At 43.1% G+C, this 26,985-nt stretch overlaps 1 protein-coding gene across 2 annotated transcripts in view; it reads right to left on the reverse strand.

Moving 5' to 3' along the window:
• The window catches only part of TPH2 (tryptophan hydroxylase 2), a 70,791-nt gene that overhangs the window by 26,795 nt on the left and 17,011 nt on the right, over positions 1-26,985 (reverse strand). For both annotated transcript variants that reach the window (XM_007054798.3, XM_043547754.1), the window contains exons 6-8: positions 19,069-19,265; positions 17,033-17,168; positions 6,492-6,618 (exon numbers count right to left, since the gene is read on the reverse strand). In XM_007054798.3, the coding sequence (XP_007054860.1) occupies positions 6,492-6,618; positions 17,033-17,168; positions 19,069-19,265 (460 nt within the window). The remainder of the gene's footprint in view (positions 1-6,491; positions 6,619-17,032; positions 17,169-19,068; positions 19,266-26,985) is intronic.

Consider the following 26,985-nt stretch of genomic DNA (forward strand, 5'->3'; position numbering starts at 1 on the left):
TAAGTAGTCATAACATTTAAATGTTTTGTCAAATCCACACCATTCTCTTATCTTGTAATGTCAAAATATATTACTTTTGTGATGTAAATTTGTACTTGTACTTCAATAATTCACTGGACAATTTTTATTATTTGACAAATTTTATTTCAGAACTATAAACACTGTCTAGACTATTATTACAATACACTGCTAAGTTTCCATGTAGCCTGTACATTTTCAGCCTTCTAAAGTTTTTTCTGCATTTTTAACTATTTAGGGCCTGATTTTCATAAACAGCATCGCATTTTTGCGGGAGCAATTTTATATCTAAGACACCCCAAATTGTGACCCGCAACTAATTTTCAAGTAGTCCTCTTATACATCTACCTACCTGATTACAATGCCAAATCAATGCCTTCATCTTACAGTTGGATCCCTGCAACACCTACATGAATTTGATTGCAGGCCTGGGGCCTAAGGAGCTAAACGTATTAATGATATCATGCCCAAGATCAATCTATAAAATCTGTAATTATTTGTGGGTGCAGAATTGTGCCTGAAAACTGGAGGCCCATTCAGCAATCAGGCTGAACAATTGCTTAAGCACGTCACAGCAATCTTTACTGCTTACCTTCAAAACAATAAATAACTTTCTATTCCTTCTCTTACCTTTGAATGATATTTTAGAAAGCATAAATGCTTTATTTCCACGTGCAAAGTGTATCCTGCTAGGACTAACCTACTTAGCTTATAAACTACCTAAGCAGGAACCTTGTCTTTTTAAGTGTTTTTCAAAACACATTTACTCTACCCTATAAATAATAAAAACAGCAGCCGCAATGGCCCAATTCTCCACCACAGTTGCAAGGCTTGGCACAGGTGATTTCTCCACATGTTGAATAATTTCTCTGTCTCCACCACAGAGCAGCAGAAGAGCTGCTCTGAAGCCCCTACTGCTGCCCTGAAGCTACAGGAACCCATTCCACAGGGATCCGTGACTGATAGAGCCACACAGCAATTGATCCACCAGGCTTGCCTCCTGCATAGTATCCAGAAGCCATTTCTTCCCTCTCCAGCAGAACCACGCCAGTTCCACTGCACCGGGGGTCCTCTGTAGCCAGAGAAGAGAGCAGGATTTTGGCTTTTTGAGATTATGGGATACCCCACTTCTAAATTCGGTACGAGTCAAATAAAATAAAATCTGGCTTGAACCCTCAACACCATTCATGATCAAAACCCAAACCACTTTGGAACTGGTTTGTTTACAGTAGCTCACTCTCTTGTTTGTAGCCTTAGCCTTTGTATCTCTCACTCTCCTTTCTTTTCCCAATTCTAAATGCATGATAGTTCCTAATCAAAGCCCATTGCTGTACCCTACTCCTGTCCAGAATGAGGAATTTAGCGGGCTGGGCTGCCCAAAATTTTCTTTGAAGTGTAACATTCTCTACCACTTGCAATGAGAGTACCTTTGGTGTTCTTGCTATTGTATTTTTTCTAGTGTCTTGGTAATGATTTTCTTAAATAACTGCGTCAGGATTAATTGCTTCTGACTCTCAAAGCTTGTTAGATATTGCCACTAAGCATTTGTTTCTCTGCCCATGCGTCTCTGAACTAGCGCCCTTGATAAAGCATTGTAAGGAGTGTAGCAATATTCTAATAACGCAAAACTGATTCCTTGAATCCACCAGGTCTTTTTCATTTAGTCTCGTTCTTTTCTGCTAGTTTATTTGCCTGTGCATACTTGAGGAAGGACTTTACATGACGTGCTGCAGCTGATTTAGCTGAGAGACTTGCTGAAATGAGCCACCTGCAATTATTAACAACTCAGCAGGAATTCCAAAATGAGAAACCTGCACATTGCAATGTGCAATTAGATTGCTACTCCATGTGCTGTGCCACAGCTCACTTTAGAGAACAAGAGAAGTAACCCACTCATAAGAGGTTATCTTTCTCTTTTAATTCAAAGAGATCTGTGCAACTCTTGGGGTGACTGGGAATCTCATGTGGTTTCAGGAGTTCTTTTGTATTCCATTTCTTATATCTATTGCAGATTTTACAATGGGATACATATCCAAATAAATCCAGTTGGAAGCATTTATGCCTGGCCAGAACAGAATGGCTCAGGTGTGTTCTTGTACTTCTCAACCAGACAGGCATTGTGGATCATGCTTAGCATTTTCATGATGTATCCCATCATGTGTGGCAGTTTCCTCTCTACTGTCCTAATAAGTTTTTATCATTGGAGGTGCTTGGGCCTTTCCTTTTGTCCAAGTATCTAGAATCACGCTCTCTAGCTTTTATCAAGTTGGCTCATTATGGGTTTCTCATCTGAGCCTGTCAAATTTTGTTTGGCAGAGGAGTAGATTTTGAGTCATATTTACTTCAAACTCTTCTTGCAACTCCCAGTTTCACTATTTATAGGTGTTTGTGGAAGCAAGATCTCTATAAGAAACAACTTCACTTATTCATTGTGTTGTACATTTTTACTGTGCTCATCCCTAGCAAAAAAATTTCAGAGGAGCTTGCTTTGATTGATCAGTGGAGTTTTCTGAAGGCTGCAGCAGTCCCACAGGCCTATGGGAATTTTAGTTCATTGAATTAATTGTTTCATAATGAAAGAGACAGCTGCCCAGCTTTTAACCCTCTCTTACAACTCAGAATGAATGAGAATCCTCCAAAATTGAGGTAATGTGCCAGCTCCACCTACAGGCAGACATACTTCAGGCAGACACTATGCAAGCCTACGGAAAGAGCAGTTACAAGGCAACTCAGTCCTTATCTTCAACAGCCCCATTTTTCTTGTTCTGGTTATCTCCTTAGCTGATACAATGGGCAATTGTCCTGAATTAGGTGCCTCCTGTTCAGTCTGGACAAAAGAGCTAGGATGAAGCCAACAAATTCAAATAATATTGATCTTCAATGAGGAAAAGCAAATGGACTAACCCAACGGACCACTTAGTTTACCCTTACTAAGAGATTTCTGAATGTTCATTTTTTAATATGCATACATACAGTATTTTGTATATACATGTATATAACACACATATATAGACAAATAGTCTGCTTTAAAAAGACTGACTACATCACTGGCCTCATTTATTGTTCAGTGAAGAGTAAATCATTTACATTTATAACAACAAGCTTGAAATTAATTTATGAAACCTCATCACGTTCAAATTCCTCCAGTTTCAGAAGCAATTCATTGCAGAAGTTTTCTGTACACAGACCAGCAAAAACAGGATAAATTGCTTGGTTTCCACTATGCTCTACTATCAAAATGTTAAAATAAATATTACAAAGGGAGAGAGAAAGGGGACACCGATTTTCACCTCTGGAGACTTCAAGGTTTAAATGCAGCTTCAAGTAAGAGACAACAGGAAAGAGTTTAATGCTGTCACTTAGTCTCTAATGGCCATGCCCTTAACTAGACAGATTTGTTGACAAACCTGGGGGAAAGGGGAGGCAATATCTGTATGCACTATTCCTGCTTTGGAGTACTAACAGTTAACACTTTCCATCCAAAATAGAGAGAGAGAATATGTGTGTGTGTGTGTAAAAATAAAAGTAAAATTAGGTCAGAAAACTGGAAACATGAAGCTAACCACAGTGCTCCAAGCAGTAAAATAGTCTGTTTTAGTGGTTTGTATTTTTACGGTGCTTTGTGTGTTAGCCACTTGCTTTCTATACTGCTTCTCTCTTTGCGGAAAATTTATTGGTTTCCTCCCTCCCCAGAACTTCTTAAAGAGAAAATCCACTCTGAAAAATTACTGTAAAAATGACCTTGTGGGCCTCTTTCGATATTTATTTTCTCTCAAGGATTCATAACACAAATATGCTCAGCTTACAGATAAAGAGGCTCTTCCTAGCAGCCAGAGCTTCAAATATCACCTGAGAGCTGAGAGTTAAGCTGAGTTCTTGCCTTCTCATGCAGCACCACCACTAATAACGGTTCAACAGAGAAACCACTGAATGCATCCAATGAAGTGAGCTGTAGCTCACGAAAGCTTATGCTCAAATAAATTGGTTAGTCTCTAAGGTGCCACAAGTACTCCTTTTCTTTTTGCGAATACAGACTAACATGGCCGCTACTCTGACACCTGTCATTTTCACACTGACATCTATAAAATATAAGTCTTTAAAATATGCTCTCAGTCACACCAGTGCAGTGTCACTGACTTTAATGGGCATGCACGGGTGAGTAACTTACTGGAACTTAGTGAACGATTCCGTTCATGTACAAGGAATAGAATCCCACTCACATTCTCTCAGTTGTGTTCGTGCTGCAGGATGAATGGGAGTTAAAAAAAAAAATCAAACTTATTTTTGCCTGTAATACACACACAGAGTAGATCTGCTGAGTAAGAAGGTGCCATTTTTACACAGTTGCTTTTCAGAGCAGAACCTCACTAAGTTCATGGAAACACCTATTAGGAAATCACCTGTAATAAACTTCCCCATTTCTGGTCTGAATTCCTGAGTTTTTTTTCTCTCTTCCCAAAGCCATTCTCCTTCTCAGTGATGTCTCAGTTGTTAATCTCATTATCTTTTGAAACAGGTCATGATAATGGGTTACTTGCTTCAGCACGTTACTCTAGGCACATTAGTATGCAAGCTCTAGGTCAGTTCATCTGTTTCAGTATTTACTTTGAAGCTGCCTAGCTGGAATCTCATTCTGTTTTCTGTCTTAGATCTTTGGCTGATAGTCTGCAGCTCATTTTGTTTTCATATCTCATTTCCATCCCTGGTTAAACATAAAATGTTGTTGTAAAAGTCAATTAATAGCAACTTGGATGCCATTTAATGGATAAAATTAAAGCTGTTCCCTTTGCCCGCCCCCCCCCCCACATGCTAACTGCTGAGAAGCAGTAAAAGACCCTATTCTTTTCACCTGCCCTCATGTAGACTCCCACATCCTGATCCTACATGTTATTAATGTGTGTGTGAAAGATTTTTCCCTGTATGGGAGATCACAAAGCAAATTTTAGGAGCTGCAGTGTGGTATTGGTCTTCTTGTTGCTGTGTCCTCATACTGCTTCCCACCACACCCGTACAGATGCGACTACTCGATCATGGCACTATGGCATGTCACTGGAAGAGCATTCTTGCTCAAGCAGCTGGTATCAGAGGAAATGGTTCATATTTTGAGGCTCTCTGCCACAGTCTTAGGTATAGGGGCCAGTGATGTAGCCTCACTTAATGATCAAGTCTCTAGACTGGCCAACTCTAGTGTGGAGTCGATTAAGGCAACACCATATAATCCAGGGGTGATCTGCACTGGATGATATGCACTCAACTAGTGGGAGCCAGAGCACATCATCTGCAGGTTCGTTCTTTATTCTTGTTTGTCATAACTGAGCCCTTGGTGACAATCTTAGGAGTTTAATGATGGCAAGAAAACTTTCTTGTGACTTCAGTCGACTCAATATTGGTGTTATATCGTACTACCACTTTCCCATTTCTTATTACTGTGATAATACAAAACAAAAGGAAGACGTCAATGACCAGAACTTGCATCCAAGCCTGGACACCAAGAGTCCTCCTTGAGACTAGTGCTATCTGTTCTCTCCATAAACGTTGAAGGACTGACAGCTTCTAAAGAGGCAATGATTGCTAAATGGTATTGGTGATTCACTAGGCACCCTTCCCCCTCACTTGTCGTCTTTCACAAGAGGATTAAAGCCAAAGTCCTGATCTTTTGTGGCCATTAAAATCCCATTACATATCTCACAGGAATGCAGGTGTTATTTCCAGTTGTCTGGCTAAATTCTAACTTGGGCATTTACGTTCTGCCTATTTAAAAGTTCTCTTGTAGGTTCAACTGCATATGGAATTTTTAGATATTGGAAATATTCATGTTTGTTGAGTTATCTGAAGAATGTGGTTTACAAAATTATTTATAGTATTTGTTTTATAAGGATAGAAAATGAAGGGTACAATAAATTAAAACCAAACTATAAAATGTATCAAATCATCTCGTTATTAGACATGCCCTAGGGGGAGTATCAGCTAAACACATTCATTCTAAATTCATTAGTCCATCATATACTATATTATATTGCACACCTTCAAAACAGATCAGAAAGAGGGAGACAGACAGCGGTACCACTAAGGGCCACATCAGCTCCCATATACAGACAGCTCCCATTTAGGAGAACTTGGAGCTGCACGCACAAACAAAGGAAGACATTTTCCCTAAAAATGTCTTAGTTGCTTTGTTTCCAGAACCTGGAACAGGAATAATCAATGTTAACTAAACCTTGAGATTAGGTGGTACAATATAGAAATATTAGTGTTACAAAGCATCCAGTGACCATATGCTTGTTCCCGCTCCTATTAAAGACAATGGAAAAATATCAGTGCCTTCAATAGGGGCCATATAAGGGCTTGTAATTGTAACACCACAGTCGTCATCTGAAAACTGAAGAATACATTTTAGAAGCCATTAGACAACTCTTCATTTTAGTAACCAAAGAGAAACATAAGTCAGGGAAAAGATGCAGCGATTGACTCACAGTAGCTAGTTTCTGAACTTCTTCATCAGATGCTCCCAGTGAGGCCAGTCCTATTTCTTGTGAAAACTGGGCAAACTTGGGATCAGCCAGTAGAGGCACATGCCCCAGGAGTTCATGGCACGTATCTCTGACAGGAATTAGAAGGAGAAGAGAATGTTACACATATAGAAATAGCATTAGCTAGTATATTATCACTGAGAGCAGTTTGATACAAGCCATTCTATGCACAGTTACTGCCCCTCAAATGTATATGTACCATTAGTATTTCTTACAGTTAAATATTTCTATTGCAGTACCAGCACACTCAAATGTATACAACTCTATATAGATGAATGCATTTGCTTTTACAAATAAATAGATTAAGTTATTCATTATATTACCATCGCACCTCAGAGCCCCAGTCATGGACCAGGTCCCCATTGTGCTAGGCACTGTACAAACAGAGAAAAGACATCCCCCGCCCCAAAGAGCTTAAAATCTAAGTGTCGATTATCCCCACTTGCCCCTTAACCTCACCAATCGTTATATAGTTGTCAGTAAGGGTCTGAGCACTGTGTAACTCGGCCAAGAGGGCAGCAAAGACCTAACTGCCCAAAAGAAAAGAAAATCAAGCCCACTCACGGATACAATTTTCACCATTTCTCCCCAAGTGGAGTGAACCTGGCACTACAAAAATAAAAAAAAGTCTCAACTCTCTTGGATTCAAGCTCTCGAGCACTGTGTTTTGTTATCTGAGGTTGAAAAATATGGTTGTGAAATTGTACTGTTTCTGTTGTATCCTCTTGCTGGGCACAAGTGATTGAACGTCCCCGCCCCGAGATCCCGTATTGAAGTTTAAACCATAAACATAACGGGCCAGATCTGCAACCTGCTTTGTTCCTGTAGTGGCATAACCCTCTCCTAACTGGCCATTTGAGGATTCCCCACAGTCAGGGGATCTTCAGGTGGTACAGAACTGCCATCACAGCTCCCACAGCACCTCCTGTCTCAGCTGCAGCACAGGAGGTCCCTGCCCCTAGATGATCCTCAGCTGCTGAAGTAGCTTCAGGCTGCTCTGTTTTGTGATGGGAAGTGTACTGGCACTGGGTTGGCTCCAGGATTAGGGGCTTAAAGTCACTTTTGCGCCCTTCTTCAGTTTTGCACGGAACACAGCTTAGCCAAAGCAGAGAATCTAGCCCGTTTCAAAAAGGCTTGGCATCTGCTCAGCCATGGATCTTTTGCAGTCCACAGCTGGAAGTACAATATTAGTCACCACAAAACGCAGTCACATATTCACAAATAAAGAGAGTATGTACAGCATCTAAAAAAGCTCTTATACTGAACATTCTCATAACTGTGTATTTGTTTCCAACAAAATAATGGACCTGGTGTAGTAAAGTTCGATTTAAAATCTAATCTGACATTTCCTTTCCTTTTGTCTCTTTAAAGAGGTTTCTTTTTTTATTGTAGCTGTAAAGAAATGTTTTAAAGGCAGCGAGAGAACGTCAGGTTTTTATTTTCTATCCAAAATCATCCCATTTGTCTTTTATAAGGTATGTTTTGTGCTGAATGACACAGAATCTGACATTTCAGATAAATCACAAAAAGAAAAATCAACTCTCTATTTAATTTAAAGGCTCCTATTTGTAAGCACTATTCTTCACTCAGAAGTATGTGGTGTCTGTCCCTAGGTAGAAAGTAGTTCCTGCTTTCACACAAAATAATGTTAACATTTTTGTTACTCTCTCCCCTCCTCTCACCCTCCCCCCCGCCGCACATCCACCCCAAGAGTTCACTGATTCAGTTGCATTTTGTGGCCTGTTATCCCAGCTGTCCTCAGTCACAACAGTGTAACGCAGTATTGGCTAGACAAGCTGTATTCACACTGCCCCACTCACTGTTGCTCCTAGTGAGACAATCATAGGTCTCTAGTTACGTAATGCTATCCACGTACATGACTGGCTAGTTATATGATACGAAAGAATTAGGCAATCTCACTTTCCTTATGTCTATTTTATCTGTATACACTTTCCTATGATAACAGGAAAATATGCCAGGGGTATTACGAATATAGTTGCAGCTTTAATCCCCAACATTCATAGCCTGGTCTGAGCATTCACTGCTCGCAAAACCAGACTAGTGATGTCTCCTGGCCAACTGAACAATGTTCCAGAAAAGCCTTGCACTGAGTATTGCCTTGAAAAGTTACTTTCTTCTGAGCACTACAGCTATCTCTGCAGAAGAAAGATGGCAAATTGGGGAGCTGAACATGAACTAATCTGATTTCTAGATTACCACCGGGTCAGGTGAACTCTGTGCAAGGAATATGGATGCACTCAGTCCACAATGACAGCCCACCATTTCTGCTCTACAAATACAAAACACATATGATATAGCTGACCAAAAGCAGTAGGAGACATTGGAAGAGTCGTTACCCTAATGTAAACATGAGGTAAAGCAGAGATACACAATGAAGAGAATTCCAGGTCTGAGATGCACAGTTACTCATGCTTCCCCAATGGCAGAACATTCACTGCTTTAGCAATCCTAATCTCCCTCTGTTTCCTACAATATCCCAGGTCAGCATGATTAAAGCACCAAAGTCTGACCACCTCATTTCCCAGAAGACAGCTGCAGCATGAACAAGCGAACAATGAGGGATGGAAGAGGTAATGGAATACACAGAAGCAACCATCAAGATTGAGACCCTTACTATTTCTAGAGTCAGGAACAGACTATCAGATCCAGTGGGAGGCCATGAAAACAGCCAGAGGCACATATGGACAGACCCAACAGGAATCTTGGAAACTCAGTGTCCAGGAGAGAGCGCTTCAGAAGGAAAACAATATCCCACAGTACCTCTTATTGAAAAGAAGGACTTCAGTGCTAAGCTCCCTAGAAGGTCACCCGGCACCCATTTTTCCCCCTCAACTAATGCAAACTGCCTGCAAAGGATGCACCGATGCAAACCAATAGAGGTGATACAACCATTTGCTGAAGCATTGTGTCCCAAAGTAAGTGCTGAACTAATTCCATCTAGGGGTCAAAGTGTTATGCCTTAAAGAAGGCTCCAAATCATCATAATCTTTCAAAGGTGCCAGTGAAGCAGAGCCCAAAAGCAATGCCTGCTCATTCTGAAGCTGTGATGTACCAATCCTTGGCAGGGGGGCTGTGGCCATAGGCACCGACTCCAGGGCTGGAGCACCCACAGGGAAAAAATTAGCTCTCCTCCCCGCTGCCCCACCTCCTCCTCCCCCCCAAGTGCGCCGCATCCCCGCTCCTCCATCTACCTTCCCGTCCGGCCGCCAAACAGCTGTTTGGCAGCATTAGCACGTTTGAGGTGGGGGGAGGAGCACGAACATGGCGCAACTCAGGGGAGGAAGCAGGGCCAGGGCAGAGACTTGGGGAAGGAGCTGGAATATTGGCAGGGAGGGGGCAGAGTTGGGGCAGGGACTTTGGGGAAAGGGTTGGAATGGGGGTGGGAAGAGGCGGGGCCTCCTGGAAGAGGTGGAGTGGGGGCAGGGCCAGGGCCGGAAGGGGGGTCAAGCACCCACATGAAAGAGGGGAAGTCGGCGCCTATGGCTGTGGCCATGCTGAGGCATCAAAATATAGGGTGAGCAGAATCCCATTTTTAACGGGACAGTCCCGTATTTAAGCCCTCCTGCAGGTGTACCAACGTTTTCTTAAAAACGGGCAAATTGTCTCGTATTTTCTGTTCCCACCCCCAACAGTACTGGTGGGTCCTGCTGCTGGCTGGATCCCTGCTCTCCAGCCAGAAGTGTGTGTGTGGGGGGGGTCCAATGGCTGACAATGGTGGGGAGGTGCAAGACTGGTGGAGGGGAGAAGATTCAGAGCGCAGGGCCAGCCGCTCCCCCTGCTGGTCCTTTAGCACAGCCCACGCTGCGTGCTGGCTCTTGGCTAGCAGGGCCCTGCCCCCCGTCCCGTTTCCAGCTGGCACAGGCTGCATGCTGTGGTAGGTGGTGAGTGGTGGCCAGTTACGTGTCAGCTCTGCTGACGTGCTCCCCCTCTTGCTTTCCTCTCCCTGCTTTGCCTCTTCACACACACCCCCGCCCACGCCCCGCCAGCCCCACTGCTCCTCCACATCCCCCCACAGCGGGGCGCATCCCACTTCCAGCGCTGTGCAGTGAACCAGCCCTTGGTCAGAATGCTCAGCTCACTAGCAGCCTGGCCGGCCCGCTCCTTCCTTCCCCCCACTGCCTCTGGCTGGGCTGGCACCCCAGGAAACCCCAAGACCCTCTGGCCCGGGGCGCTGGCAAGGAGGAACCGAGTCCTGCATGTGTCAAAGCTCCACACAGCGCTGGCACAGAGAAGCCTCTTCACCCCTCAGCTAAGCTCTGGAGTCATGGGGGAGGGGAAACTATTTCCAGCCTGTTCACACTGCGAACCTGCAGGCTCCACAGCAGCCCCCTGGGTAGGGGCTTAGTGCCCTCTTCACCCCCCACACACCCAGGTCCTGCCCCCCTGAGAGCGTGGGGCTGCTCTGGCCCCTAGGCACCCTCCTCTGCTGAGCCACCTTTCTCGTGGGGTTCACTGACGCCCCTGCAGTGAGGTTCCCTGGGCTCTGGTGCACAACGCATCCTAAGGGATTAACCCCTTCCTGCCTACACTGTAGCCAAGGGACAGGAGGCAGCTGGGTTACGTCGGTGGCCAGCAGCAGCCTGGAGGTGTTAGCTGCCTTTCGACACTGTGCGGGCAGGAAAGGACAAGCTGCTTCCAGCCACACAGGAGTGGTGGGGGAAGACGTGAGCTCTGCAAAGACACAGGCCAGGTCATCCCTTCCCCCTCCTCCTCCCCTGTGGCTGGAAGCAGCTCCCTTCCCTTCCCTCCCCTCCCACACAGTGCCGAAAGGCTGCTGCTGGCCACATTCTGATGTGAATCCTGGCAGAAATCTGGGGAGGGGGGCATGTGACCTTGTGTGCCCCCCCTCCACGTGTTGCCTCGAGAAGACATGGTGCCAGGTACCAGGAGAGGTGGGTCTATCCCGGGGGCCCAGCCAGGCACGGAAGATGGACAGCGCCAGATAGGGAGAGTCAGGTTGATTGGTCACCACCCGTGTGAGAGAGGGGTATGGGTGTGCATGTGTCACCTCTCCCTATGTGAATCCTAAAGCCTTAAAGATAAGAAGGTAAATAAAAAGAATCCAACTACACAGTATTTCTTTTTAAGAGAGGCTCAGTCAACTTGATGTTAATTTAAATGTTTGTACGATTGATTGCCATTGAACTCACTTGAATACGAGTGATTTTACCAGGTGTCCCGTATTCAGCATAGGGAAATACGGCCACCCTATCAAAATGCCAAGCCAAAATAGTTGAACAGCTTAAGCACCCGGAGCTCTCTAAAGCCCCAAAGTACTAACTCTTAATAGAGATGTTGGGGTTATTCTGAAGTGCTGATGTGTCCCGACATAGGCACTGAAGTGCCAAGACTCTGTAGACGCATGAGGGCCATTCTGAGCATACAGAGCTGTGCTGAGCTCCACTTCATGGTGGTGACAGGCTGAGGCTATTATGGAAGAAGATCTTAATGTGCTGAGGGCCAGGGCATCAACAGTGGGGCTAGCATCCCAATGCAATGTGAGACACTGAGTTACTGCCACATCAAGGACCTACTAAGGCCTTTTTTGCCCAGAGATAACTATGCACAGAGGCCTCATGTGCTGATGGCCTGAGGCATTAATTTGTCAAGGTTATAAGGCTTCAGAATAATGACGACTCACCTAGGGCCTCTCTAAGGTACTGGGGAAGGACACCACCAGAGTTACCAAGGGCCTGACAGACACAAAAGCTCTGATGCCTCAAGTCTCTAAAGTATCAAAGGCCTACTGAGACCTCGTCTGATGAGCCAAGGGCTGCTCCATTTCAATGATGCATTGAGACACAGATGAACTGATTCATGAGGGTTCTGAAGGCTGACCAGAGATCCTAATACATTGAGGGCTATGCTATGCCATGCCAAGCCAAGATCCATACTGAAGGTCTGTGGACTGCACCAAAGACCCAAGGCCTGTGAGGAGCAGAAGCCCATAGTGATACTGTTGTGCCAAGGGGTCACTGATGTCAGAAAACAGCACAAGTCTAGCCCTGTCCCCAACATACCAGTCTAGCTCGGCCAGCCAGTGCAGAACCTTGACCCCTTTCCAGGCCTCTCCACCCACACTGGAGAAGCTAATACTGTTGTCTATACTACAAGAGAATACAAGGACTAGCCCTGCACAAGGACTAGCCATGCACATGGCAACAGGTCTGATGAGAGGCTGTTTGCACCCTTTACATCCTTGCAAACCCACAAAAGGGTAGACATAATCTTGCCCTATCCAATTTGCTACATTAGCAACCACCCCACTTTTGGCTTATATATTTCTCTGTGGGAAAAAAATTTTTTTTTTTTTTTTTACATGTGCTGTTACAGAGAGTTGCCTTTAAAAAAAAACAAAACAAAAAACACAAAACAGTACCGTGCAGGCAGAATCATGTACCGATGTTTGGAATTGTCATAACAGTCTCATAGATTTCCCAGCAAGTCTGGTCCTTTAGAGATAGTCTAAACAATATAACTCTTTTCTTAACTACCAGACTCAATTCTTTTGTTTTGTGCTATTTGAAAAATAATTAAGTGGCTTTAATTTATTCATACACATTGAGAGGAAAAGATTTCAGTAATAGTTTTCACTGTGAAAGATTTTTGTAGGAGCAAATTGGCCAGCAGAGGAAATCCATATAGTTCTATGAAGGTAGTAGAAATATCATAAAACCAGGAAAGAAAATGTTTTAAAACGCAGATAGTGATGATAAAAATCAAAAATCAAGCAAAGTGAATTCCCTAATTTCCATCTGGCTCTACAGTGTGGGTGGGAAGCCTGATCATGAAACCTTATTCTCAAATAAATTTATTAGTCTCTAAGGTGCCACAAGTCCTCCTTTTCTTTTTTTAAAATCAGTAGGAGTCATTTCGTCAGGTTGATCGTATTCATATGCAACATTCACAGCCTCAGACACCTGCAACAAACCGCAATATGTTTCCATACATCAAATAAGAGAGAGCAGGGCACTGCAATTATTGTACTGCAAAAGGGTGAATATTAAGGGTGAAATCCTCTCCCCACTGGAGTCAATATGAGTTTTGTCATTGACTTTAATGGAGCCAGAATTTCATCCTCAGTTTCTGAGAGTATCTGCTGTATGCAAAATCTTATGAAAAATCAGACAACGTTAACAAGGTATTTATCATTTTTTGCTCTTCATTTTTCTGAAATTTTATTATTTTAGAACAAAGATCTGCATAAAAAGAATAAAGGTCCTTTTTATAATTAGCTTCTTAACAGTGTTTCAAATGCTAGTACTGTACCTATATAATTTATATAGGTCTAATGCTTGGAGTCATCAAGGCAATAAGGATTTCCCATTAAATTCAGAAACAAAAGTAATAATTTTAATTTCACTAGAATTACTACAGTGACTCTTAGGACACCATGAATGGGCAGTTTTTCATAAGAATTTCTGTTATTATTAGGGTTGCCAACTTTGTAATATTTAAAAACCGGACACTCGAGCAGGAATGCCAAAACCTCCTCTTCCCCCTGAGGACCCGCCCCTGCCCTGTCTCTTCCCGCCCAGGTCTCACCCACTGACCTCCCTCTTTTCCTGAGGCCCCACTCCTGCCCTACCCCCTGAGGACCCACCCCCCGTTTGCTCCTCTTTCCCCCCTTCCTCCATCACTCACTGCTTTTCCCCTCCTCCCTGCATGGGTCGGGACAGACTCACCTGCAGAGCTGGGGCTGGGAGCTGCAGTTGCCCAATGCAGGTAGGGGGCTGCCCCGTCTGAGACAGGGCTGGCACGAGTGATGACCTGGCGCCTCCCCACCTCCCCTGCTGGCAGTAACCGACTTTGGGTGTCCGGTCAGTTGATCTGACTGGACACCATAAGGTCCCCTTTTTGACCAGACTTTCCATCTGGCCACCCTAGTTATTACATATTACGACCTAATTTCTAAGACTTGCTACACAGTTCGGAGCCTGTATCAGACTAAGCATTGATACCATAAATATAGTAGCCAAAGGGACAGCTCATGTGAGCAAAGTTACACACATGCTTAAAGTGTTTGCTGTCTCAAGGCCTTTGCACTTACTGGGATAAATCTCCATAAATCTCCTTGCACTGGCTAAGAATATACTCCAATTGTTTTTACTTCATAAATATCATCCCTCCTCTGCTGAGTGTTAGCAGATTTTGGGGCTTGGCAGGTTGTCTCCCCATTGGAAAGATCAGTGTAGCAGAGTCTAGTATTTTCTTAGAGCTGTTTATTTATTTATGCTATGGGTTCGTCTACACTACCCTGCAGTTTGGACTATGGGGGGCGTGAATAGCAGTGTGCACCAAACTGCTGCACTGTAACTCCCCTGGTGTGCATGCTGAAGGTGAAAACTGAAAGGTTCCTAGTTCTCATTAACGTAGTCTTCTTCACACAGGATTATATTAATGCAGAGTAGGAACCTTTCAGTTCACACCCACAGTAGGTATATGGGGGAGTTACAGCAGAGCACTTTGGTGCGCCCTGATATTCATGACCCCCCCATAGTCTGAACTGCGCAGCAGTGTATACATGCCATATATACACAGAGGTGGTCAAACAGCATGCAATTAATCCCCTTTTTCAGGAATCTCAGCCAAAACACCAGAGCTCAGTTTCTTTGCAGCAGCTCTGCCTCAGGAACTGACTCTCCTTTGACGCTTGCCACAGCTTCCCCCAAAAGATCATGCATTACAAAACTAGCAATCCATCGTTTCTTCAAATGGTGTACAAAGCTCCCACCATAAGAAAGAGAACTTCTAGCGTGATGTGTAACAGTGCCACCTGGTGATTCCCACCATAATGGTACATTAAATTATTTTTAGATATAGCTTTTAACTGTAAAATAAATTTTAAAAATGCAGCTAGGTTATTGGATTTATATCTTAAGATGTTTTCCCAGGGCTTCAATGGATCTGCTCTTGTGAGCAAAGTTATGCATGGGCTTAAGTGTTTGCAGGATTAGGGCCGCAGATATTAACTCATTTGTAAAAAGAAAAGGAGTACTAGTGGCACCTTAGAGACTAACCAATTTATTTGAGCATAAGCTTTCGTGAGCTACAGCTCACTTCATTGGATGCATTTATGCTCAAATAAACTGGTTAGTCTCTAAGGTGCCACTAGTACTCCTTTTCTTTTTGCGAATAAAGACTAACCCGGCTGCTACTCTGAAACCAATAACTCATTTGTGTAAGCTTTGGCTTTGGTTTTTGTTGCCATATACTTTACAAAAATAAAATACACCAAAATGGTACATGCTGAATAAAGAAAGACCATCATTTCATGCTAGATATCTGATAATTGGTAAACTGCTCAAACATGGCCCTTATGGTTTATGCAGTCAGCAGTGTCTCTTGATGGAATTACTATTCTATTATTTACTTGCATAGAACATGAAACATTCAATACCAAAAAAAAAAAAAAAAAAAAAAAAAATCTCCTAGAGGAGCTATTTGGAATTTTTTTAAGGATATTAAGAGTTTTCAGTTTTCATCTAAAACCCAAACATTTCAATTTGAAAATGCTGGTGTGGTGCCTCATTGGAGTCATAGTTTGAGAGCCGGCAACGGCCGGGTATGGGCCCAACGCTCCAGCGCCATCCATTTTCAGGGCTAGTTGATTCGGCAGGTGAGTTGTTACACACTCCTTAGCGGATTCCAACTTCCATGGCCACTGTCCTGCATCTGAAGAAGTGGTGTTTTACCCATGAAAGTTTATGCCCAAATAAATCTGTTAGTCTTTAAGGTTCCACCAGACTCCTTGTTATAGTTTGAGAGCGTCACACTCAAGTTCTCTTCTATGGCCCAGGTTCTCTGATCAGATTACATCTCCCATATTGCTCCACAGTCCCCTCTCCTGGTGAGGGGAGGCAGTGTGTCATGGAATACCATGCCTGAGGTGTATGAGAAATGAAGTCAGGTTGGGGAGTCCAGCCCATAGAGTAGAACAGGGACATGGAGATACCCAAACTACTACTCCCAGGAGGCACCATGGTGGTATATCTACATTAAAAGATTTCAGTTTTTGGCCAAACACTGGGGGGAGGTGGGGTGGGAATTGGTTTTCATGCCTCTGGTTTGTAGACCAAAAAAGCCTGACATTTTCTGCAGACGCTTTGACGAAAAAATTTATTTAGTTGAAAACCCAAATTTTCCATCAAAAACAGCTGAGACAGGAAAAAATTCAACCAGCCCTACAAACAACAGATGCCAAATCCTCAGACCTACCACAAAGCCCACGTTAAAAAAAAACCCCAACTTTGGGTGAAATTCTTACTCCCCTTATGTCAGTCAGAGTTCTGCAATTGACTCCACCAGAGAAAAGATTTCATGCTTTGTGCAAAGGTTCTCCAACTGGAGTCTAGGAAAAGAAGTGGATTGTCGAAAGGGCTGAATCAACATAACAATTTAGAAAATTAAGTTATAGTTATAGTTGATTTTAATAACAAATGAATAGGACAAGGTATACTTACGGTTCTGGCGTGTAGAGAGGGTCAGAGCCATGCCGTACATATTGAGTGCAGTGAAAAACTCTATAGGCTAATCCTGCTAAAAAATCTCGAGGAGATAGATATCCAGCAACTGGTCTCACCGTGAAGCCAGACCTTTCTAAAGTGGAAGAGACAGTGAAAAGACCAAATTGGATACATCAACACCTGAGAGCAAGCAAGGATTTGTAGTTATTTATTCTGTCCGAAACAAGGCACTGAAAACCTTGGCCAAAAATGCTATACTATTTGCACCCACCTTGCACTGCTAAAATACCCTTAATTAAAACAGCTTGAAGTAATTCATGGCTTAAGAACTTTTACTAGAAAAGAAGTCAAGTCTATAGTGAGTAATAACATCATGAAATATCTGTTTTTATGTATGGCACCAAACAAGAACAATATAAAAGTTTCCAACACAGAACCTGAATTCTGTGAAATATGATGTAAATCACCTTTACTGAAATTAAACTATATAAAAAAATAAGCGTACATTTAAAGTACTATCTTATAAATTATTTAAACATATGGTGACATGAATATATCAGATGCTCATTTTTACATTTAATAATGCATTCCTTTGTCAGATTAGTCCTACAGGGGAGTTATTTCAGACTCACAGTGACTTTGAACAGGCCAGTTCTTTCCCAAGTTCTCTCTCTACTCATTAGTGGCTGTTTTCAAGGTGTTTACAGGAAAATATTCCAAGTTCAGTTTCCACAAAAATTGTGCCTGCTTTGACTGGTCTGAAAGTGTATTTCTGTAGCTCTGTTGCTGTTTTTAGCTTCTCATTAAGAAAAAAAGAATCATGATTCACCATTCCCTCAGACCAAGAGAACAACATATTAGTGACTTAGGAAGATATGACCAAACTCAAAAAGCGATGAGCCAATTGTTGCTGAATGCTGGCGACCATAAACAAGAGGTAAGCATGTAGCAGGGAAGAAGGAAATGGGTACAGTTATTCTTTCATACCAAACAGTGTATTTATTTTAAGTTAAAATTCTTCCATATACATTTTGGACACCACTGTTCCTTACCTTTTTTTGTATGGCACTTATAGCACAAAAGATTTTTGTTTTATAAACATTTGTAGGATATTATACACTTGAGCTCCCAGGATTGCTGCAAGAGACAGCAGCATGTTCCTGCCCCTGAAGTTCTCAAGATATCTTTGAGGGGAATGGACAATGAAAGAATTAGAACTGACAGACTGCTCTGAACCTTGAGGGCAAGCCACTAGAGGGCTCAACATCTGCATCTTCTCCTTTCATACAAGGCATGTTTTCATCAGAGATGGGGAAGAAGGGCTTTTTCAAAAGCAAATAATCATTTAGGCCTTGATCATTCAAGGAAATTCGCTGAAGGAGAACCTCTGCACCTTTATGGGGCCCTGTTCACGTGGAGCTCATTGCAGCGCTGGGACCTTGATAGGTGTATATAAAATGGGTCTGTCACTCCAAAACCAGAACTTCAAAATTGTACTGGAATCCTGCAAAGTTCACTTGGGAATATTCGAACACATCTGGATAAATGCATTCCCACCATCTGCAACCCTTGGCATAGATACAGATATTGTAATGAACGAGGATGCCTGAAGTCATCTTTAAATTCTACTATCTCAACATTTCATTCTTCCTCCCCACTAGGAGGAGCTACATGAGAAGCAGCGTTCCTTCAGTGTGTTCATTACAACAGCACAGCTATCTGTGCTCGCCACCCGTGTCACACCACAAGACCTTCCTCTACCTCCAATATAATTTTATATGATGTGTAGCGTGCAAACTCATTTAGGTGTGCTACCTAGCCACCTTTCTGAACTTCCTACATTCCTATTAAAACAACTATCACTCACTCCAACAATTTCTCTCCTGTGGAAAACATTGCAATGAGTGCGTGCTTGTTGACTAATGGCCTGATTTAAAATCCACGGACATCAATGAAATTTGGATCAGGTCCTAAGAGAAGACAACATTTTTCCATGACATCATGCCTATTCAAAAATCAAACATGAACCTTACCTTTAAGAAAAATAGAAACATCTTCCAGTTGGGGTACATTATCCTCTCTATAACCACAGTACTTGGTCAGCAAAGGGAAGTTTTTTAAATATTCACGACAAGCATGAGTGGGATAGAGTTTTGTGAGTTCCCTGAATACTGTCCCCCAAGTTTTAATTTCTTCAGCTGTGTACTCCACCCTGGGAATGGGTTGACCACTAAAAAGAAGGAGAAATATTCTTAAACACATAACAGTTGCTAGACTGATTTTAGACAGTAAATTCTTCGGAGCAGGAACGTCACTTCCATGTATCTTTTATTTCTACATCAGTAAATAACTGTGTGCATTAATGGTCCTATCTAAATAATAAAAACCTGAAATCAAACCTTCTGTTAAAACAAATACAAATATTATTGGGATGTTTCCTGACATTGCTTTTGTTCTATATTAATAATAAATACATTGTGGTATCAGGAAGGACTCCTTGCACCACATAAACCGTGTATTTCTGAACGTGAGGCCACTTATCCTTTCACACTGGCTGCATGAATATCATGATTCAGTCCCTTTGTTTTCTCTCTCTCAAGCAATTTCTGATCGATGACAGAAATTGTATCTGTCACCCTAGACTACTTTCTGTAGTGGCCCCTTGTGAGGAATTTGCCAAGTGCTCACTTAAAGTCCAAACAATTAAATCTACCAATTCTCCTTTATCCACTCTTTTGTTGAGGTGCCCAAAGAATTTTAATAGATTGGAGAGGCACACATCTCCTTAAAGAAGCTGTGTCAATTTGTCCGTATCGTATTGGACCACACCTTCAGAATTAGCCGTCTGGCATCCAGCTCAATTTAGGATGGAGGGCACCACTAAAATGCCTGTAAGCCACCTTCATGCCCCACCCATCCTCAGGCTGCCAGTCTGATCCTGAAGAGCATAACAGCTGCTCCAAGTTGTGTCAGCTGCAATGGACCTGTGGGGCTGTTCTATCAGCCAAGGATCACCAGAGCACAATGTTCTAGCCATGTCCCTTTTTCTGCAGCCACACTCTGTGCTGGGGAAGCATGAGGTAGAGGTTGGCACAGATCCAGCAACATCACTAGAAAATTCCCTGCAATATGGGAAGCCTCATCTGGCCATGTAAGCTGGCTTCATATCGGCTTTGTGTCACTGAAGAGGTGCAAAAAAGCTAAGAAATTGGGGCATTTTAAACTTGGGTGTTTTGTAATTTATTTGTTGTCCCAACTAATTCATTAGACCCTGGCTTAACGTTCATTCACCTTTAAATTCCCTATCAGAAGGTGCATCCTGTCTATGTGAGTTTGTTCTACCTGTTCCTCCCTCTTTCCATCTCATCATGACACCAATTTCCTCAGCTGGAGGATCAGTGAAGCCAGTTCTGAGTTGAGCCTGCTCTCTCACGTCTATACATGCCACATCTACAAATAATTCCATCTCACTGCCATCTTCCACTCAGCATCTCTGTCCACAGGCTCGGAGGCCCACGAGCTGCTTGCACCACCAGGAAAGTGGCGGTGGTGCATGATGAATTTGCAATCTGTGCAATGAACAGGGTAGCCCCAAACCTGAATGATGTGTTGCTGAACTTTTACTACCCTTAGTTACAGTGGAGGCTTTACTCAGGGCCGGCTCTAGGATTCTTGCCGTCCCAAGCAAAAAAAATTTTGGCCGCCCCCAGCTCCGCCCCTTCCCCAAATCCCCAGCCCTGCCTCCTCCCCCAGGCGTGCCACATTCCCCCCCACTTTGCTTCCTGCAGCTCCCCCCCCCCGCAACCCCCAGCCCTAGCTCACCTCCACTCCGCCTGCTCCCCTGAACACGCCGCCGCTCTGCTTCTCCCCCCTCCCTCTCAGGCAAGGGAGAGGCAGCGCGTTCGGGGAGCAGGCAGAACGGAGGTGAGCGGGGGGTGGGGAGGGAGTAAGGGAGGTGGTAGAGAAACAGCTCCCTGCCCCAGCTCACCTCCGCTCCACCACTGCCACCTCCCCGCTTCTCCTCCCTCCCTCCCTCCCTCCCAGGCTTGCTGTTTCGCGCGGGGCAAGCCTGGCGGGGGGAGAAGCAGAGCAGTGGTGGCGTGTTCAGGGGAGCAGGCGGAGGTGAGCTGGGGCGGCGCGGGCACCTTTCTAGGGGCGACATGGCCGGTGCCGGAACGCCGCCCCTAGAACTGTGCCACCCCAAGCACCTGCTCGTTTTGCTGATGCCTAGAGCCGGCCCTGGCTTTCCTCCAACTGAGGACTAAGGGTGACCAAGATTTTATCCATCTCTAAGTTAAAAGATGAGGGTTTTTTCCTGGCTAGCCACCCAAATAAACACACAGGATCTCGGATGGGGTTGTACTTGTGCGGGTTTAGCCTATGCCACTGCCTGGGCCACCACAGTCACACTGCTATTTGTAAACCGACTAGCTTGGGCGGAGGTCGCGTGTGTATGTCTACCCAAGCTGGGAATTACATCTCCCAGCCGCAGTACAAATGTACCCCGCCCAGATGGCTAGGTCAGACCAACCTGGAGCATTTGGTAGGTTCGTATCTATGTAAAAAACACGAGTAGGCAACAGTGAACAAGAGAGTGTAAGCAGGAGAGAGAAAATGTATTCTGTAACTAATCACAAGATACAAATGCCCTCCCTCCTCCCCCACTGTATAGTTATTAGCTTTATAGAAAAACATCATAACTTTTTACAGGCTGTTTTAAAAGGTTTTTTTTTTTCCCCTCTGTCAAGTTGGTTTTTTTCTACTCATTTTTTTTTTTATGTTTAAATAATCAAAGTAGATACAAACAAGAAAAATGACAAATCTAAAAAGGGATGCATAAAGTTGAAAAGAACAAGAAATTAATATGTGCCTTCCCCTATGTGCTAGGACTTAGGCCTATTACAAATAAAATTTGAATGTGATTGAAATTCATTTGACTTGGAAGCATGTGTGACAAGAAAATTACAACACAGCAGGTATTTGTAGGTAGCGCAGAAAAATTACTAACTCCTGGGGATGGTAATGAATTCAAAATATAGGCTTGATTTGGCAAGACAAAATTAAAAGTATGTAACTGTTGTATTTGTATGTGAAGGAACAGATACCATTAACTCCAGAGAAATTCACTACATCAATCAGAGTAGTGTTAGCAAGACTAATAAGGGTACTCTGCAATCTCCAGAATAAGAAAAGCAGAGAACAAAACAGCATATGACAAGAACGGAAAACTTAGATAGCAACAGGGAGAGTTTGGCTAACTTTAGTTTTCCTATTACCAAGCCAAATCCTGAAATGCTAATTCACTCTTTACTTATTTGAAGTCAATGAGACTAACGAATGAGCAAAAAGAGAGTTAGCACTTAACTACATGGCGACACTTGCAGATGTAAAAGCGCTTTGAGTTAAACCAGCCTTCAGAGAGCGCAATAGGGAAAGCGCTGCAGTCTGTCCACACTGACAGCTTCAAGTGCACTGGTGTGGCCACATTTGCGGCACTTGCAGCGGTGCATTGTGAGCAGCTATCCCAGCATGCAAGTGACTGCAACATGCTTTTCAAATGGGGTGGAGTGTGACAGGGAGTGTGTTGTGTGTATGTGGGGGGCTGAGAGCATGTCAGCATGCTGTCTTGTAAGTTCAGACAGCAGCAGACCCCCCTCCAACGCCCCTCCCCGCCTCTCTCTCTCACATGGCATTCCACACTAATGGTTGCTTTGTCTCGGAGCAGATAAGCAGCCGGCTGTCAGAAACGGTGCTTTCAAAGGGCATATCTGCATTCCTGCAGCAATTCAAAAACAATGACAAGAGTGGCCACTTGACTTAAGGGGATTATGGGACGTTTCCGGAGGCTGATCAGAGTACAGTAATGCAACACCTCGTTCATACTGACACCTGGGCATTTCAGCCAAGATGCAGCAAGCGTTAATCTTCTCACTGAGGTGGAGTACCAAGCCGTGAAGTCAGAGTGCTCTACGTGCCTTGCCAATGTGGATGGGTAGTGAGCTAGGGCGCCCGGGTCTGCTTTAATGTGCTCTAACTCGCAAGTGTAGCCAAGCCCTTGGAGGTACATCTGAAATACTATTAGCAGTGTGGAGACGAATGAGGGGTAGAAAGTCAAAAGGGGGCTGGGCACCTGACTACACTAGGGCCCTTTTGAAAAAACCCATCCTTAATTTACTATTGAGCCTGCACACAAAGTCAAGGACCATTCTCAAAACAGCTGATGTACACAGGAGATCAGACTGTCCCATAATTAATAATTAAGAGACTGTCTTGTCACCCAGCCACACCCCATTAAGGATTGCACGTACCAGTTACTCTGCATTTGGGGACCCACATACACACACACCCCCGCCAAAAAAAAACCACCCAAAAACCCAACAATTTTGTGACAATAATGACATGAAAAAGTAACACTAAGAAAATAGCTAATGGATTTTTATCTTCTTTTAATATGACTTAGCATCTGGAAACAAGGGAGAGAGCCAGCACCATGCAACTAGCCAGCACCAATCATACCACGAATTGCAATTTGTGAATCAGTACAGAAGATATTAGCTCGTGATTTAAATATTAATCAGACCATGGTCACTTGATCTTAACAGCTCAAAGGCATTTTATTTATTGATGAGTTTTTCATGTTGGTGGGGAACAAGTTATGAAATATCTGACTTACCCAACTGTCCAGATAGCAATAAAATATTTGCAGAGTAACATACCTGATACAGAAAAAGCATGAGCCAAATATCTGGCACCCCAGGAAATTCCCCAAAAGGACTGCTTAAGATTAGGCCTAAAATGGTCTCATTAGCTTCCAATACCAGAGAATGGGGAGAGGAAACTCCACCAAAATATGAGGAAGCAAGAGAGAAGTGTAAAGGAATATGCTACATTTTTAACTGATCTGGAACAAAACTGAATGAGGCATATATATAAAACTGTGGGCTAAATCCTGACTGAAGTTAATAGTAAACTCCCATTGACTTCAACAGAAGCAGGCTTGGGCCTTTTTGTATGAGAACCTTTCTTTGTGAGCAATGGGAACAGAATCTGGCCCTAGGGAACTTTGTAAAAAAACAACAACCAGGACTCCACTGGTTATTATCAACTACAGGAGGATTATAAAAGGGCCCAACTCATGTGCACTGGTTGTATATTGGTATAATTCCATCGACTTCACTGTAATTTGCACTGAAGTAACTTTGAGCAGGCTCAAAGTATTCTTTGCCCTGACTGCTTGACTTCAACCTGAGAAAACTTTGTACTAAACTACTGTAATTGATGTTTGCATGCACCTGCTAAGTCAGATCTATCATTTTCTGTATTTTATAGAGGGGTAAAATAGGTCTTATAGGTCACCATAATAGAGGCTCAACTTAAATGTATACCCCAAATTAAAAAACATAGTAACAGAACCAAAAAAGAGCTACTGTGGCTAAACAACAAAGTAAAAGAAGCAGTGAGAAGCAAAAAGGCATCCTTTAAAAAGTGTAAGTTAAATCCTAGTGAAGAAAATAGAAAGGAGCATAAACACTGGCAAATGAAGTGTAAAAAGCACTCAAGGACGATAAGGCCATTGCGGAGAAACTAAATGAATTATTTGCATTGGTCTTTACGGCTGAGGATGTGAGGAAGATTCCCAAACCTGAGCCATTCTTTTTAGGTGACAGATCTGAGGAACTGTCCCAGATTGAGGTATCATTAGAGGTGGTTTTGGAACAAATTGATTAATTAAACAGCAATAAGTCACCAGGACCAGATGGTATTCACCCAAGAGTTCTGAAGGAACTCAAATGTGAAATTGCAGAACTACTAACTGTAGTCTGTAACCTATCATTTCAATCAGCTTCTGTACCAGATGACTGGAGGATAGCTAATGTGACGCCAATTTTTAAAAAGGGCTCCGGAGGTGATCCCGGCAATTACAGGCCTGTAAGCCTGACTTCAGTACCAGGCAAACTGGTCGAAACTATAATAAAGAACAATATTGTCAGACATATAGATGAACATAATTTGTTGAGGAAGAGTCAAGATGGTTTTAGTAAAGGGAAATCATGCCTCACCAATCTACTAGAATTCTTTGAGGGGGTCAACGAGCATGTGGACCAATGGGATCTAGTGGATATAGTGTACTTAGATTTTCATAAAGCCTTTGACAAGGTCCCTCACCAAAGGCTCTTACGCAAAGTAAGCTGCCACGGGATAAGAGAGAAGGTGCTCTCATGGATTGGTAACTGGTTAAAAGATAGGAAACAAAGTGTAGGTATAAATGGTCAGTTTTCAGAATGGAGAGAGGTAAATAATGGTGTCCCCCAGGGATCTGTTCTGGGACCAGTCCTATTCAACATATTCATAAATGATCTGCAAAAGGGGGTAAACAGTGAAGTGGCAAAATCTGCAGATGATACAAAACTACTTAAGACAGTTAAGACCCAGGCAGACTGCAAAGAGCTACAAAAGGATCTCTCAAAACTGGGTGACTGGACAACAAAATGGCAGATGAAATTTAACGTTGATAAATGCAAAGTAATGCACATTGGAAAGCATAATCCCAACTATACATATAAAATGATGGGGTCTAAATTAGCTGTTACCACTCAAGAAAGATCTCGGAGTCATTGTGGATAGTTCACTGAAAACATCCACTCAACGTGCAGCGGCAGTCAAAAAAGCTAACAGAATGCTGGGAATAATTAAGAAAGGGATAGATAATAGGGCAGAAAATATCATATTGCCTCTATATAAATCTGTGGTACGCCCATGTCTTGAATACTGTGTGCAGATGTGGTCGCCCCATCTCAAAAAAAGATATATTGGAATTGGAAAAGGTTCAGAAAAGGGCAACAAAAATTATTAGGGGTATGGAATGGCTTCCATATGAGGAGAGATTAATAAAACTGGGACTTTTCAGCTTGGAAAAGAGACGGCTAAGGGGAGATATGATTGAGGTCTATAAGATCATGCCTGGTGTAGAGAAAGTAGATAAGGAAGTGTTGTTTACTACTCCCCATACCACAAGAACTAGGGGTCACCAAATGAAATTAATAGGCAGCAGGTTTAAAACAAATAAAAGGAAATATTTCTTCACACAACACACAGTCAACCTGTGGAACTTCTTGCCAGAGAATATTGTGAAGGCCAAGACCATAACAGGGTTCAGAAAAGAACTAGATATATTCACGGAGGATAGGTCCATCAATGGCTATTAGCCAGGATGGGCAGGAATGGTGTCCCTACCCTCTGTTTGCCAGAAGCTGGGAATGAGACAAGGGATGGATCACTTGATGATTACGTGTTGTGTTCATTCCCTCTGGGGTACCTGGCACTGCTATGGTCGGAAGACAGGATACTGGGCTAGATGGACCTTTGATCTGACCCAGTAGGGCCGTTCTTATGTCTTACTATATTAGCTTTGAATTTGGCTGTCTCCCACACTGCAAGCAAACAAATGCATTACCTGTAGAACTGTCACAAGGCTAATTGTTGAAGCATCGTGTCTTGGAGGACTAAATAAATCATCTTGCAGGGCAGGACTTAAGATATTTCTAATGCTCCTATCTATGTATTAGCTATGGCTGGAATCAATGATCTAGGCCTTTTTCCTCGCAAACATTTTATGATTCTATCTCCTGTACCTCAGGAATGTTCTCTCAGCTGTGTATGTGCAAACAGGGTAATACTTCTAACAGCTTGTTTTAATCCTAGGTAGTGACATAGACACTCCAGTGAGTGTGTATCATGTTCCTCTGCAGACACAGAAATCTACGGGCAATGCTCAGCATGTTTAGGCTTGCTTGTTCCTCTGTCGCTTTCAGGTTCCTGTTAATATAAGTTTTGAAATGGCTTATTTCCCTTCTTCGTACCAATGTTTTTCCTTACTTCTGTGGATTATATTATTTGCTTTGCCCTTTCACAGTTCTGATAAGAAACTCAGAGATTTAATACTAACCTCC

Source organism: Chelonia mydas, chromosome 1 (assembly GCF_015237465.2).
Source record: "Chelonia mydas isolate rCheMyd1 chromosome 1, rCheMyd1.pri.v2, whole genome shotgun sequence".
Taxonomy (NCBI): domain Eukaryota; kingdom Metazoa; phylum Chordata; order Testudines; family Cheloniidae; genus Chelonia; species Chelonia mydas.